This window comes from Aotus nancymaae, unplaced genomic scaffold, assembly GCF_030222135.1.
Source record: "Aotus nancymaae isolate 86718 unplaced genomic scaffold, 86718_ANA_hifiasm-v0.15.2.pri h1tg000014l, whole genome shotgun sequence".
Taxonomy (NCBI): Eukaryota; Metazoa; Chordata; class Mammalia; order Primates; family Aotidae; genus Aotus; species Aotus nancymaae.
The window spans coordinates 16,894,595-16,910,012 of NW_026988425.1; the positions used below are offsets into that span (position 1 = coordinate 16,894,595).

The following is a 15,418-nucleotide window of genomic DNA, read 5'->3' on the forward strand; positions in this document are numbered from 1 at the left end:
AAATCAGGAGCAATCCAAGAAGTCCAACATTAGACCAGTAAGATTTCCAGAAAGGAAAAATAGGCTGGGTGTGGCGGCTCACATCTGTAATCCCAGTGACTCAGGAGGCAAAGGCCGGAGGACTGCCTGAGGCCAGGAGTTACAGACCAGCCTGGTCAACACAGCAAGATCCCACCCCAACAAAAATTTTAAAAACTTAGCCAGGCATGGTAGTGTGTACCTGCACTCCCAGCTACTCAGGAGGCTGAGGTGGGAGGATCGCTTAAGCTATGATCGCCTCACTGCACTACGGCCTTTCTTTTTAAATTTTAAATTTTAAACGAAATTTAAAAAGAAAGAAGAGAAAAGCAAACAAAACAAAGAGAAGGAATTTTGTTTTCTTTTTTTTTTTTTTTTTTTTTTGAGATGGAGTCGTGCTCTGTCACCCAGGCTGGAGTGCAATGGCGCAATCTTGGTTCACTGCAACCTCTACCTCCCAGGTTCAAGTGATTTTCCTGCCTCAGCCTCCCAAGTCATGCACTAGCATGCCCAGTTAATTTTTGTATTTTTAATAGAAACAGGGTTTCACCATGTTGGCCAGGCTGGTTTTAAACTCCTGACCTCAAGTGATCCACCTGCCTCAGCCTCCCAAAGTGCTGAGATTACAGGCGTGAGCTACTGCACCTGGCCAGGAAATAATTTTTTAAAAACTTGAAGAAAATTTTTTTTTCAGAGAAAGAATTTTAAAATTTAAAAGACTTCAAGAATCTTTTTTTTCAAACACAAAAGTTTCCAGCTGAGGCTATTCATAAAACCTGGAACAATAAATGAAAAAAGGATCAACAGAGACCTACCAATTTGAAATATCAACTATCAATAATCAAGAGAAAACCCCAGAATCTTCCAGGGAGAAAAACCAGGTCATCTATAAGAGATCAGGCGCTGGCAGGTCTTTCGCCAGCTCAAGTGCAATGGTAGAAGCAAGAGAGGAGACGAGGAGGCAATGCTTCCAATTTCTAAGGGCAATTCTTTCCAACCCAGAACTCTAAATCAAGCCAGACGAGAAACCCACAGCAAGGGTGGGAAAAAGATGCTTTCTGCATACAAGTTCTCAAAACATGTATTTATTTCCTTGGTACTCTCTCCAAGTGAGAGAATGTGCTCTCCCCATACAGAGGAGTGCACCAAGGAAGGCTTCAGGAACAGAGAAGAAACACAGAAATCAAGAACTCGGGACAAGGGTGAAGAAAACCTTACACTCTCATGAATATTTTCAAGAGGAAGAAAGGGGGGCCTCCCCATTCAGGATGTTGACTTTGTCCTAAGCCCCTGTTTTAAGCAAGGGTCTAGTATCAGGGGCTCCAACGGAGGAGAAAAGGAAAATGATGATGATGGAGTGTCCTGGGTGGACAGCAAGCCCAGTGGGGCATCAGAGAAGACCAGAACAGAATGATGGGAACTGGGAGAAGGCTGGAAAGGTAAACATGATACTCAGTTCATACAGGAACAATACTTACGTAGTCATAATGCTTTCACCAAAACTTGTGATATCATTACAGTGGAAGGGGGATGAGAAGAGTTTATGTGAATTGGGGTGCCAGGAGAAAATTAATGTCTTAGATTGCTGAATCAAAAACCAGCATTTTAAGAATTTTACTTAGAAAAGTCTATATAGAGCCAAGAGCATAACAAATAACAGTTGCTCCTGGAAACAGGACTGGGAAGAAACTGTTGCATTTTCATTAAAAACCCAGTGGAATTGATTGATATTAAAGATGTATGTGTGTGTAAGGGAGAGACTGATTTCCATACATGGTTTCTCTACATCATTTCCTACATATTCTGTAATTGCAGTTTTAATTTTCTTCTTTGACCCAAGGGATACTTAACAGAGTTTTAACGAGGTTTTAAGAATTAGAAAAACAAACACAGAGAAAAATTAACAAAATACCTTCCAGTTGCACCACATTCTCTGAAGAATATTTGCAGATCTGAAACTGAAATTAACAAGCAAGATCTAGATGGAGTCTAGGCTGGGGACAACCTCACTGAAGAGGTGGCAGGTGGGGCTAATGACGGGGAAGGAACAGAGCAGGGAACAGAGATTCGGGAGTCACAGTCCTGGTGGGAGAGGGGCTGCCCACAGAGCACGCAGCTTAGCAGAGTGGGCAAGAAGAGGCATGGGCGGGTGTGGGCTCCCCTGTGCTCCCTCCATAATGGCGCCATGCCCACCCACCCCCCAGCCCAACCCCACCCTCGGAGTGGCAGCCGCACTCCTTCAGCACAACATGTCAGTCCCCAAACTCTAGATTCACCGGGACTTGCATCCCACGTCACCTATCTCATGCAACTCTCTACACCACAAAGTAGTACAATCAGCTAAGAACAGGCCAGAGCCCACATGACATCTTACCTGTTAGGGAGAGTGCCACCCGCCCTGGGTCAAAAGAGCACACACAAAAGGGAACTGAAATATGATGAAATTGGGCCACATGACAACTCAGAGAAATACACACCCTGCTTTGGTAATCAATGCCGAAAATGGAAAACAAAGGTGGTGGGGTGGAATCCTCTACGGGTGAAGCCAGAGTTGGTGCCAAAATTTTACCTGGAAAAATAAATTAACCTTTTTATGTAAAGCAAATGGAGATAGCAAACTCTGCGAGTAAAAGCTGATGTTTTGATCTGAGTAAGAAATTAAGTCTGTCTTCAAGAAGCAGAGGGAAGAAGTCATATTGAATTATGCTCTGATTGTATCCTGCAACCTCCCCTTGAAGTCTAGCTTATTGAAAGCAGAAACCTGGTTGGAATCCCCATTCTGCCAAATACCATTGCCTTGGGACAAGTGACTTAAATGCCTTGAGCCCCAATATTCCCTCTTCCAAATGGAGCAATGATACCTGCTGTATGGTCTGAGAATTAAATAAGGAAACTCCACTAAGTGCCTAGCAAAGCAGGAGCCCCATAAATGGTGACTGCCATTATCAAGGATCACTGCAGAAATGCAGGAAATTATGCAAGGCCACGCCAAGTGTGCTGCAAAATCATCAAAAGAAGAATGGTTCATTACACGATAGCCACAATGGTTTATCTAGAAACCCAGAAAGTCCACGTGGCCACAACTCAGCAGAGCTCCCTCTGCCATCTGAGTTCATCTTTCAGGTGAAAGGTCTGGTGAGTGTCTAGGAAGAGATGGGAGGCCAGCCTCCCACAGGTGGCTCATGCTCTTTCTCCCAGTTCTAGGTTTACTGAGGAGCGTGGAGGTGGCCACACCTCACTCAATGTGTCTTCACTTAGGTATTGCCTTTTTCATCCCTGAGACAAAAATGAGTCCTTCCAAAAACTGGAATCAGCAGCAAACAAAGAACATTACACTAAATCATTCAGCAAAATCTTTGAAAACACTTCACAGCTGCATGCTTCTGAAAGCACATTCGAAATGACACGTGGATATCTTGGACTCATTTTATCTTTAGCAAATGGGAAATTTCCCATAACATATTTATTGTTAAACCAATATAGTATGGGGTGACTACAATACTAAAACTAGTACTACTCCATTAAAAATGCACCTTGGAAAAAAATGGTCAATGCAGGCAAAGATGAAGATATAGGAACCTGATACAAAATGTCTGCACTGAAGAAATGGCCAAGCATAAATAAAACAAACAAACAAAAAGTGCAATCTAGCATTTTCCCCCAGACATTTGTGCTTCCCCACTAAAGCTTACAGCCGGCCTCTGCAGGTGCCTTGTCCTGCCTTAACCTCCTCAGCTGCAGTAGATTACCATCCTCCTTCAGAGAGAAATCAGACAACACATGTGACTCCTTGCTGCTTTGACTACAAGTACACTGGGTCCCCAGGAATCTTCCCCTAGGTCCCCAGGAATCAGAAGAAAAGGTGTCCTTCTCACCCAACCCCTTGGGTCCTCCTCAGAGGACACCACCATATCATCAATCTTGCCTCTCCATTGCCCCTTTCCCCACAAATTCCAGTGTCCTTTGGAATACCCACCCAGGCATCTCCAGGCATCTAGAGGACGGACCGAGAATGGGAGGGAGTGGGGTGCTAAGATTCTACAGAGGGAATGAAAATAGAAACACTGGTGAAATGCAGCTTCTGACATTTAAAATAAGGTATTTCATGGGGGTGAAGGCCAAGCATTAGAGATAGAGTACTTAGTCCACTTGGATTGCTGTAGCAAAAATACCATTAACTGGGTGGCTTATACATAACAGAAATTCATGCCTTACAATTCTAGGGGCTCGGAAGTTCAAGATCAAGGCACCGGTAGGCTTGGCATCTGGTAAGGGCTCACTCTCTGCTTTGCAGACAGCACCTTCTTGCCGTGTCCTCACATGGTGGAACCAGTGAACAAGCTACCTCTGGCCCCTTTTATAAGGGCACTAATGCCACTCATGAGGCCTCCTCCTTCAACAACCTAACAGCCTCCTAAAGGCTCCATCTCTTAAAATTAATGCACTGGAGAGAAGGTCTCAACATATGAAACTTAAGGGGACACAAATATTCAGACCATGGCAGAGAGAGAAGATTTCCTAAATTACTTGAATTCCGTTGGCCAAGTTGGGAGCCAGCCTGAGAACCAAATCACAGAGGGGCCCAGAAATAGAGAGTTGATAGCTGGGTCCTCCACTGAGCCACAATGCTGCAGTGAGGAAGTGGTACTACGGAGAAAGGAGGAGAGTCTCCTCCCCTTGGGGTGTGATTTGAGTCCACCAGCACCCTGTAGAAACCACTTGAGCTAAGGCCAGCAAGGAGCAATTATAAGTCAAGTACTGGATGGCATTTGTGATCACCACACTGGCTGCTCCAGAACCACCCTCTCCTGTGACTCCCCCATGCTGCCGCACTCTCTCTCTCTCAAGGTTCTCTTTCTGGTCACCCACCTGGGTAATTCAATCTCCCCAACACTCTCCCCCAGCTCTCTCCAAGAAATTTCACATGCTCCCAAGGCTGCAGCATCTAAACTCTAACACATGCAACTCCATACTTCAAACTCAATCTGCACCCTGAGCATCAGTCTGTGTCTAACACTGTAGTGACACGTGGATAATTCACCTGGAGAGCTACAGGTACGTCCAATGCAACATCCCCAAACCTGGGCAAGCCCAGTCTGCTGCAACCTCAGCCACCCTTACATTGGTTAAGGTCACTACCAGGCACTCCTCGTCTAGCCCATAGCCTAAGTCATTTCCCTGCCTTTCTCTACCCCTACCCACCAAATCACTGTCCTCCTGATTTTATCTCCAGAGTCACCCCAAATCCATCTCCTCTTCCCCACCCCCACTACCTTGGCTCAGCCTCTCAGCACCACCATTGCCGCCTGCAATGGTGTCCTAGCTGGTGCCTGGCCCCGGGCTCTTGCTCCCCTCATTCATCCAGAGGGGCTGGCAGAAAGCTGACAGGCAGCCTCTGGCACAGTTGTAGCATGAAGTTCCGAGCTGAACAAGCACCGCTTCCCCCTTGCTCACCCAGCCCCAACCACAACGGCCTCCCTGCTGCACTGCAAACACCCCAAGCCCACTCCCGCCCAGGGCTTTTGTACGTGCCATTCCCTCTGCCTGGAACATTCCACTCCAGAGTTACCTGCCTGCATCATTCCCTGACTTGCTCTTCAGGTGTCTGCTAAGGCCACTTCCTGAAAGGCCACTGATGACCACTCAACAAAATAGTAATTTCTTTCACTCTCTATCCTTTGTCCTTGCTTTAGTTTTCTTCATAACATCCAGCTCCTTCTAGCATTTTGTACATTTGTTGATTGTCTTTTTTCCACCACTTTCACTACTAGAATATAAGCTCTGGGAGAATAGGGACCTTATCTGTTTGTCCACTGTTAATCCCTTGCACCTAGAACAATATTCACATATAGTACACACTCAAGAAATATTTGTTGCATATTTTGGCCAGGCGTGGTGGTTCGGCTGGCTGAGGCAGGTGGATCACCTGAGGTCAGGAGTTCAAGATAAGCCTGGCCAACATGGTAAAACCCTGTCTCTACTAAAATACAAAAATTAGCTGGGCATGGTGGCACGTGCCTGTAATCTCAGCTACTCCGGAGGCTGAGGCAGGAGAATTACTTGAACCCAGGAGACGGAAGTTGCAGTGAGCCAAGATAGTGCCATTGCACTGCAGCCTGGAAGACAGAGTGAGACTCTGTCTCAATTTAAAAAAAGAAAGAAAGAAAGAAAGAATTACTTGTTGCATATTTAAATGGAGGTCCTGAAAGAAAGGGAGGAATATGATTGTATTAATACTGGGGTAATAGAAAGGGACTGCTTATTTGATGTCACCCAGATTCCTTAGCATAGTCCAATAGTAACCTCTTCAAAACCTGGCCCCACCCTTTGAATTTGCAGCCTCACCTCTGGGTATTCCCCCTAGCAAGCGCATAAATCTCCCCTCCGCTCCACTCTCACTGTCTTTATTTTTTTTCCTTTTCACTTTCCTACAGTTTTACTATTTATACCAATGGAAGGTAATGCGAGGAACTTAGTACAATGCTACAGGCACTAAGGCAAAAGGCCTATGCATGGACTTTTCTAAACGGCCATGGTCTCCAACCACGGGTTCAAAACCAAATCTCACTCTGTCGCCCAAGCTGGAGTGCAATGGCATGATTTCAACTCACTGCAACCTCCGCCTCCCAGATTCAAGCGATTCTCTTGCCTCAGCCTCCCAAGTAACTGGGATTACGGGCACATGCCACCATGCCTGGCTAATTTTTGTATTTTTAGTAGAGATGAGGTTTCACCATGTTGGCCAGGCTGGTCTTGAACCCCTGACCTCAAGTGATCTGCCTGCCTCGGCCTCCCAAAGTGCTGAGATTACAATTGTGAGCCACCATGCCTGGCCCACTCTCACTGTCTTTAAATAGGCCCACCTTATTCATCATAGGGGAATATCCTCTAGTCCAGCTCATTTCACCAAACCTTTTTTAACATCTACAATGTTTTAGACCTCATGTGGATCCAGCAACTCAAGATTAATTCTCCATCCCCAAAACAGGCCCTCAGTGTGAGTCAGGAGAGTCTTCCCATTCTGAAAACATCCAGGGCTCATCTCCCATTTATTCCTGAGTTGTCCTACGTGGAAATCCCTCACCATTAACCTCACTTTTTAAATTACACCTTTCCTTCCAGGCTTACACAATAAATCTCACAAGGCTTTCATCAAATATTCCAAACCTCCCTGATTCCCACTTTGTCCTAAACTGTACAGCCCTGGAGACCGTGACATGCAATTCAGAACCGTACGTACTCTCTCAATCAATTCACCGAATCAGCTCTGTCTCCTAAACCAGTGGGTAGGCTCTCGGAGGTAGGTTCAGGCATTGGGCTTCTGGTATACCCCCGGGACCCAGCACCACCCTGGGCAGGGAGCAGACACTCATTCACAGGTGCCGGCTACCCAGACAGAACAAAGATAAGGCAAGGAACTTGGACCAGACTGGCTGACAGTCTAAAAAGATCCCTCCCATTTATGCAGAAGCAACCCTCTCACAATATAATTTTTTTCACTCTGTGCCAAAATCACTAAGTGTAATTCTGTAATATTGAAAAAAGTAAGCCCTAGTAGTCTCCTATTGTTTTGTTTTGTTTGTTTTGTTTTGTTTTGTTTTGTTTTTGATATAGAGTTTCACTCTTGTTGCTCAGGCTGGAATGCAGTGGTGCGATCTCCGCTCACTGCAACTTCCGCCCCTTGGGTTCAAGTGACTCTCCTGCCTCAGCCTCCCAAGTAGCTGGGACTATAGGCATGTGCCACCAAGCCTGGCTAATTTTGTATTTTTAGTAGGGACAGGGTTTCTCCATGTTGTTCAGGCTGGTCTTTAACTCCCGACCTCAGGTGATCTCCCTGCCTCGGCCTCCCAAAGTGCTGAGGGAGCCACCACACCCAGCCTCCTGTTGTTCTTTAGAGAGATGGAGTAGAAAAATCAATGAATTTCGGGAAAATGGATGCCGCTTCATTACCCAGCTTCAGCACTATTATCTAAGACGGTGCCAACACAGCAGCCACTAGTCATGTGAGGCTATTTAAACTTACACTTAAATAAAAGTAAAATGACATTCCGAGGGCCACTAGCCACATTTCACATGCTCAACAGCCACAAGAAGCTACTGGCTACCATAACCAGCAGCGCAAAGGTAGACTATGTCTGTCACTGCAAGCATTCTTTGAAAAGCACAGGTCAATGTCATCTTTGGTGTTAACTTTTCTGGGACTCTTGTTTCCTCCTTTGTAAAATGGAAAGAACACACACCTCACTGTGTTCCTGCAAGGTTTAAATACGATGCTACATGTGAATACCCGTTATCACAACTTTAGTAAAGTTTGACAGACTGTAACTGTATATAACTATCCATATAACCATACTTTGACAAAGCACTAAATGATATATATTTACTTATTTGTAAGAGTCTAACAACCAGCAACAGTAGCATCTGTAAAAGGGAGTTACTGTCAACTGGAGTAAAGAAATTATATCTCAAGCTGTGATACCAGAAGGACGCCGTCCAGGAGGAAGCGAGAGAGTATGCAGCGGTCAGACCACCTCAGGAATGCTGCATTCCAGGCAGGATACGGATGAACCGAAGCCCGGCCAGAAGTGTCTGCAAACCAGACAGCACAATAGTGAGTGGAGGAGGCTGGGATTTCTCAGCCAGGGAAGAGAAGACTTGGCAGGAACCAAGAAGAAAATGGATTTTGAAACAGACAAAGGACGGTCCTGAGGAGGGGTCTACCTCCTGGGCAGCTTCGGAGACAATCAAGAGACGGCCTTAATGTAAGGAAAACATTGACTAGTGAGTGTCGTCCAGCAATGGAAATGCTGCCTCATGGAGAAGATAGCTCACAATTTCAGAAAGTGCTCAAACATAGAGGTTTCCAAACTGGAACACGTATCGAATCACCTGCAGAGCTGGAGAAAGCCAAGATGTTTTGGACCCACCCGCAGAGATTCCTGTTCAGTGAGTGTGGAGGAGGCCCATGATTTTTCAACTCCAGGTGACGCTGGTGATGTGGATGCTGCTGGCCCAGGACCTCACTTTGCGAGGTATGGCTCTAACGTCAACTGGAGCACCACATTCATGCTGGCGGAGAAGGAACGCCTGACATCAAGTGGAAGATTGAACCCTGCAACCTTCTAAAACAACTTGACAGTGCTCCAAAGACTATCGGTGGGTCCTGCTGGCATTCAGGACTGCCGGGTGCCCAGCCTGAAAAGTCAGAGTGCCCCAGGTCTCCTGCCAGGTGTGCCCGTGTGTGGTCACTCAGGCAAACCACTTTCTTACAGTTTTACTATTTATACCAATAGAAGGGAATGCTGTCGTCATTCCTCGCCACAGCACTAAGGAAAAAGGTCTATGCATGGACTTTTCTAAACGCCATGGTCTCCAACCAGGGGTTCAAAACCAAATCACATCAGAGAGGCTTTGAGGGTGCAGCGGTAACATGCCCAAAAGAAGAGCTGCATTGTAAGCCATTAAATTTCAATACAGCAACCAGCAAGACTGAGATGGACCTTTTATTCCATTCGGTGCCAATCCAAGGCAACCATCAGGGCTTACCACTTCCCTCACCAAAAACAGACACTTCACACAAAAATTTCTACCTGATGTTTTCCAATAGCTTTATTCATAATAGTCAAACGTGAAAATTACCTGAAGGAACATCAACCAGAGAATGGATAAACAAATTGTGGTACAGCCTCAAGGTGGTACACTACCCAGCAATACAAAGCAGCAAATCACTGGCACACGCAGCAGGGATGACAAAACTACGCTGAGTAAGCAAAGCCAGATACAAAAGACATCACGCACTTTGGGAGGCCGAGGCGGGCGGATCACTTGAGGTCAGGAGTTTGCAACCAGCCTGGCCAACATGGTGAAACCCCGTCTCCACTAAAAATGCAAAAATTAGCCAGGTATGGTGGTGTGTGCCTATAATCCCAGCTACTCAGGAGGCTGAGGCAGGAGAATCGCTAGAACCCGGAAGGCAGAGGTTGCAGTGAGCCGAGATCACACCACTGCACTCCAGCCTGGGTGACAGAGTGAGACTCCATCTCAAAAAAACAAGACATCACCCTAATTAACATCGTTTATATGAAACTTTAGGGAAGTCCAACCTAGGCAACAGTGACAGAAACAGATCAGTCCCCAGGGCTAGGTGCTGATAGGACAGGGATGCAAAGAAGTCTTTACAGGTGATGAAATATTCTAGATCTCCACTGCCACTGTGGTTACACAGGCATACAGAATACATTTGACTGTATACTTACAGTATGTGCATTTTATTGGTGGTAAACCACAAAAAGTTAATCCTTTAGAAAAAAAATAAACCCGACATTTCCTATTACATTGGGCTCATTCTACTTCAGGATGTGCTTACAAGTATAGCATCGGTTGCTTCTGAGAGGAAACTGTGTAGACAGGGACAGGCGTGGGAAGACGATTTCAAAATGTTTACCCTTTTGTACATTTAAACGTGTGAACTATAAGCCTATGTTAGTTAATTTTTAAATAAATAAAATTTTAAATGAAGGAAAAACTCTAAAAACATGTTCTTCATTGGTGACATGAGTGAGATAACATCATCTGAGGCCCCTCAGCACCACAAAACTATTGGACTGTTGCCCAATCTATTTCAGTTGTGGAAACCCTGCTTTTTGAGACAGGCGCTCTATGTGGCCTATATTTTACCAAACTCCACTGAGTTCTCAGTGACTATCATTTTTTAGCATTTTTTCATGTTAGTATTTTTCATAAAATATACCATAGATAAGAATGCATATGTGTGTGTGCCTGCATGTATCTGATTCAAGAATGTCTTTTATTTTCTTTGTAGTTTTTAATCTCCTATGTGTGTATCCCTAATCAACCTGTTCTGTTTCTGCACCATCTAAAGCTTCTTAATTGAATCATTCAGCACATATTACTTTGTGCGTCTTTTAACCAAAATTACATTTGTAAAATTCATCCATGTTGTTGCCAAAGCTGTATTTTCATCATTATATGGTATCACAATTCATAATAAATAAATGAACCACAATGTACTTATCCATTAAAATATTTGTGGACGCTGATATAAGGTATTTTTTTGATCCCTGTTGCCTACAGAAGAAAACAAAGTCAAACACACCACATAGCATCTGAGGCAACGACTGCCCCCACAAACCGCCTGGCCAACCTTATCTCCCACTACCTTTTCTACCAACCCAGGCTGCTGCTGCATCTGTGTACTGTGTTGTGGTTGAAATATTAGGTACACCTTCAAGCTGCTGTTGTGTTCATTTTATTCCTCAGGGTTGGGATGCTGTGGATCATGAACCAGATTAGCTCTCCCAAATCATTCCCATCCACTGAGGTCTGGTTCAAGCATGATCTCCTTATGAAGAACCCCACAATCTCTTCCATCCACAATACCACTGTTCCCCAAAACCATGTCAAAATGAATTCTCCTTTCCTGAACTTTCCACCACACTTAATTCATGCAACTTTGAGTTATACCCATTGGTTATGGCTGTGTCACAATTTTTGCCCAAAATCTTACAGATAATGGGCAAATGTTGAAGCTTTCAAGTCAAATTCAAAATCCTAAAACCCACTGCTAATGCCAGGTGCTAAATCATTCAAAAATATAGGCTTAAAAGTTTATTTCCACAAAAATGAAATGACATCAATTAAAGTGAAAACAACATCCCATTGCTTACGACAGATTCGGTTGGGTTCCCCATAGTTTTAAAATTGAATTTTTTCTTGTTTTTCTCATAGAAAATACAGTGCTTTAGAGTTCCTAAGACACATAATTTAAGATCATAATATAAGAGAATCACATAATTTAAGATCATTTGAGAAGAAATACATTATTTAAAGAAAATGCAATGTCCTTGAAAATTATTTTAACCCCAGAGCAACAAATAAAAGGGGAAAAAAACAAAATTTTAATGACATTAATAAATGGGTCACAAATTCAATGGATTATAATGGAAAAGCAACAAGTATTTCTGAATTTAAAGAACAGGGCAGTCATTTTTGTCAAAGAAACTACATGCATGGAATGCAGATGCCTCAAACAGGAGATGAAATAAAACAGGTAAGGAGAAGGCTCTATCTAGGTTGAATGCCTGGCCAATGTGTCCTCTCCAACAGTCATAAATAAAATAGATGGAAGACAACACCCCTGAATAATACCAAATATGCCTTCCAATTATTTTATGCAAAAACATGATTTTCAATAGGTGTCATTAAAGAAAACATCATAGAAAAAAAAATTTTGGCCAGGCGCGGTGGCTCATGCCTGTAATCCCAGCACTTTGGGAGGCCGAGGCGGGTGGATCACGAGGTCAAGAGATCGAGACCATCCTGGTCAACACGGTGAAACCCCGTCTCTACTAAAAATACAAAAAAATTAGCTGGGCATGGTGGCACGTGCCTGTAATCCCAACTACTCAGGAGGCTGAGGCAGGAGAATTGCCTGAACTCAGGAGGCGGAGGTTGAGGTGAGCCAAGATCGCGCCATTGCACTCCAGCCTGGGTAACAAAAGCGAAACTCCGTCTCAAAAAAAAATTTCAACTCATGTTACAGAAATCAGGCTAAAGTCTTTACTATAAAAATGGCTCCTATAGGCCGGGCGCGGTGGCTCACGCCTATAATCCCAGCACTTTGGGAGGCCAAGGCGGGTGGATCATGAGGTCAAGAGATCGAGACCATCCTGGTCAACATGGTGAAACCCCGTCTCTACTAAAAATACAAAAATTAGCTGGGCATGGTGGCGCACGCCTGTAGTCCCAGCTACTCGGGAGGCTGAGGCAGGAGAACTGCTTGAACCTGGGAGGTGGAGGTTGTGGTGAGCTGAGATAGTGCCATTGCACTCTAGCCTGGGTAACAAGAGCAAAACTCCGTCTCAAAAAAAAAAAAAAAAAAAAAAAAATGGCTCCTATAAATCAATAAAGAAAAGAACAATGGCCTACTTGAACAAATAGACAAAGGTTATTTATAAACAATGCAGATAAAAGGTAATTGTAGTGGCTCTTAAACATAAGATAAAATGCTCAATCACAGAGAATTGCAAAATAAAATCATTTGGGGATAGTCTTTTTCACCCATCAGATCTGCAGGATCAAAAAGTTTCATAAAATATTCTTGGCAAGGGTGTACCAAAGCAGGCAGGCAGTCACACACATTGCTAACGGAAGTATAAATTGTTAGAACCCTAAGGAAGTGCAATATGGTGATCTCCACCAAATTACAAGTGCACACACCCTCTGACCCAGCAATTCCACTTCTGGGAAGTTTTCCAAAATACTTGCATGTATGCAAAATGATGCATGTACAGGGTCATTAGCTATAACACTGAAACAGCAAAAGCTTGGAAACATCAGTGCCTCAGTAGGAGACAGGTTAAGTAATTTGAGACATCCTTACAATAGAATTCTGAAGCAGCTGAAAAAGAACAAGGAAGCAATCACCAAGAAATACTAAGAAAAGGAAGAGCTCATATGGTATTCCACAATTTGCATAGAATATGGTATATTTGCTGAAACATGCACTATCTGGAAAGAGACACAGGAAACTAGCAACACTAAGAAAAGGCCTAGCACAGATCTGCAGGACAATGTTCGCCTTGCTCAAGTTAACCTAGAAAATGACAGGCTGTGTATTTTGTGCAATTTATTTATTTCTCAACTTTAAGGTTAAGAAATCTCTGCCCTGTAACAAGGCACCTGTTACGGGAGCTCTGCTTATTCTGCCCTGTGTGGGTCATGTTTGTTATGAGGACACTTAGCAAACAAAGAAGGCTTTTCTCCGCCCTCAGTAGCGTGGTAATGGATGACAGGACACCACTCTCAACGAAGGAGCCAGACACTCTCCTGGCCTTCCTGGTGAAGAGAGCTTTTTGGAGATATGAACCTGTTGCTCAGAGGCTGAGCATCCCCGTATGTTCTCCCTGTACTTCGCCTAAAAATATGCCTGCGTTCCACACTGTGCACACCCAGGGGTGGGTGCTGGGCGTACGCCACCTGCTTGTTTGCCTCCCGTTTTCTCATCAGGGAGTAAAGACAGTAAACCTAACCCTCCAGGGGAAGGAGAAACAAATCATTCAGGGCCCATCTCAGGTGACTGATGAGCGCGGCACCGTTTTGAACGTGTACCTAATCTGGTCCAGCTATGCCTGCTGGGGCCGCCAGAACCAAGGCACGCTCAAACACGTTTGCTCCGGCAAGCTTGGGCGAGCAGGTCTAAGACCTGAGAGTTTTAGGAAGAGGAGGCGAAGTTTTCAAGCACGATGGGAACACCTGCAGGTGCAGGTGCCCGCGGGCCGGCCGACCACCTGGCTCTGAGGCTGGATCTGCACACGGAGGACGACACCTACGCACAGGGACGTGCGTCCGGAGGAAAGTTGCAGCGAGTATCTGTCTACCTGTTCGAGAAAGGTGGCCGAGAAAGTGCGGCAGCGCTGACAAGTGTTTTGTCCCGCGGGCTCCCCCTGCACTGGGTCCCCGGGCGCCCCAAGGTCACCTGCCCTCCTGAACGCCCCCACCCTGCCCAAGCTCTCACCAGAACAGCAGGTTTGCAGCGACGAAGCCGAGCAGGCTCCGCAGCGGCCTCTTCCAGCTCAGCAGCTCGTCCGCGCGGCAGCCCAGCCACAGCACTGGCTCCCCGAGCAGCCAGGTCACCGCGGCGGCCGCAGAGCCCGCGGCCTCCTCCACCTGCAGCCCCGCGCCCTCCGCCGCCCCAGCCTCCTGCGCTTCCTCCTCCTGCGGCGGCCGCTCTGCTGGGGGCGCCCGGGGCTGCGGCGGCGCCTGCTCCTCGGCGGCGGGAGCCGGGCATCCCTCCTCGGCGTGCTCCGGGGGCGCCGGGCTCGCCATCTTCGGCGGCGCTTCCAGGCGGGGACGGGGCAGAGCGCGCGCGGGGGCGCGCCTGGGTGTGGACGCCGAGGGCGGGGCGGCGGCGGCAGGTCCCGGAGCTCGGCGCGCACCGCGGGGCGCAGGCGGCCGGGTGCCTTGTGACGTCACCGGCCGCGGAGGGGGCGCCGCCGGGGGAAGTGGGTGCGGCCGAGTTCGCGCAGGGGCGGGGCCCGGAGCTGGGCGGCGTCCACTGGGGGCTCCAGGTTCCTCCAGGGCCTCGCCGGGGACCCGAGGAAAACGACCTTCTTTTCCCTTGCAGCGACGGAGAGGGCGGAGTGGAGGACCGCGGCTCGGTTCCATATCCGAAAGGGAGCCAAGGCTAAGGGCAAAATAGATTGGACATTTTCACTTTCTCAAGCCAGGGTCACCGGTCGCCCAACCAGCAGCCACTGAGGGTGGTTTCGGGGCGCCCCTTCCCTTGGCAGCGGATTTCAGCCCCCATGGGCATGCCCCACCCCGACCATCCCCAGCACCTTGGCAGGGACAGCAGCACAGCCATAGCAGAGGTCTTGGG

General features: G+C 46.4%; 1 protein-coding gene across 1 annotated transcript in view; it reads right to left on the reverse strand.

The window, feature by feature from the left end:
* The window catches only part of RETREG1 (reticulophagy regulator 1), a 143,180-nt gene extending 128,289 nt beyond the window's left edge, over positions 1 to 14,891 (reverse strand). Inside the window, exon 1 of the mRNA XM_064375880.1 lies at positions 14,555 to 14,891. Coding sequence (XP_064231950.1) covers positions 14,555 to 14,865 — 311 coding nt within the window. The 5' untranslated portion in view covers positions 14,866 to 14,891. The remainder of the gene's footprint in view (positions 1 to 14,554) is intronic.
* Positions 14,892 to 15,418: the final 527 nt, after the last annotated feature.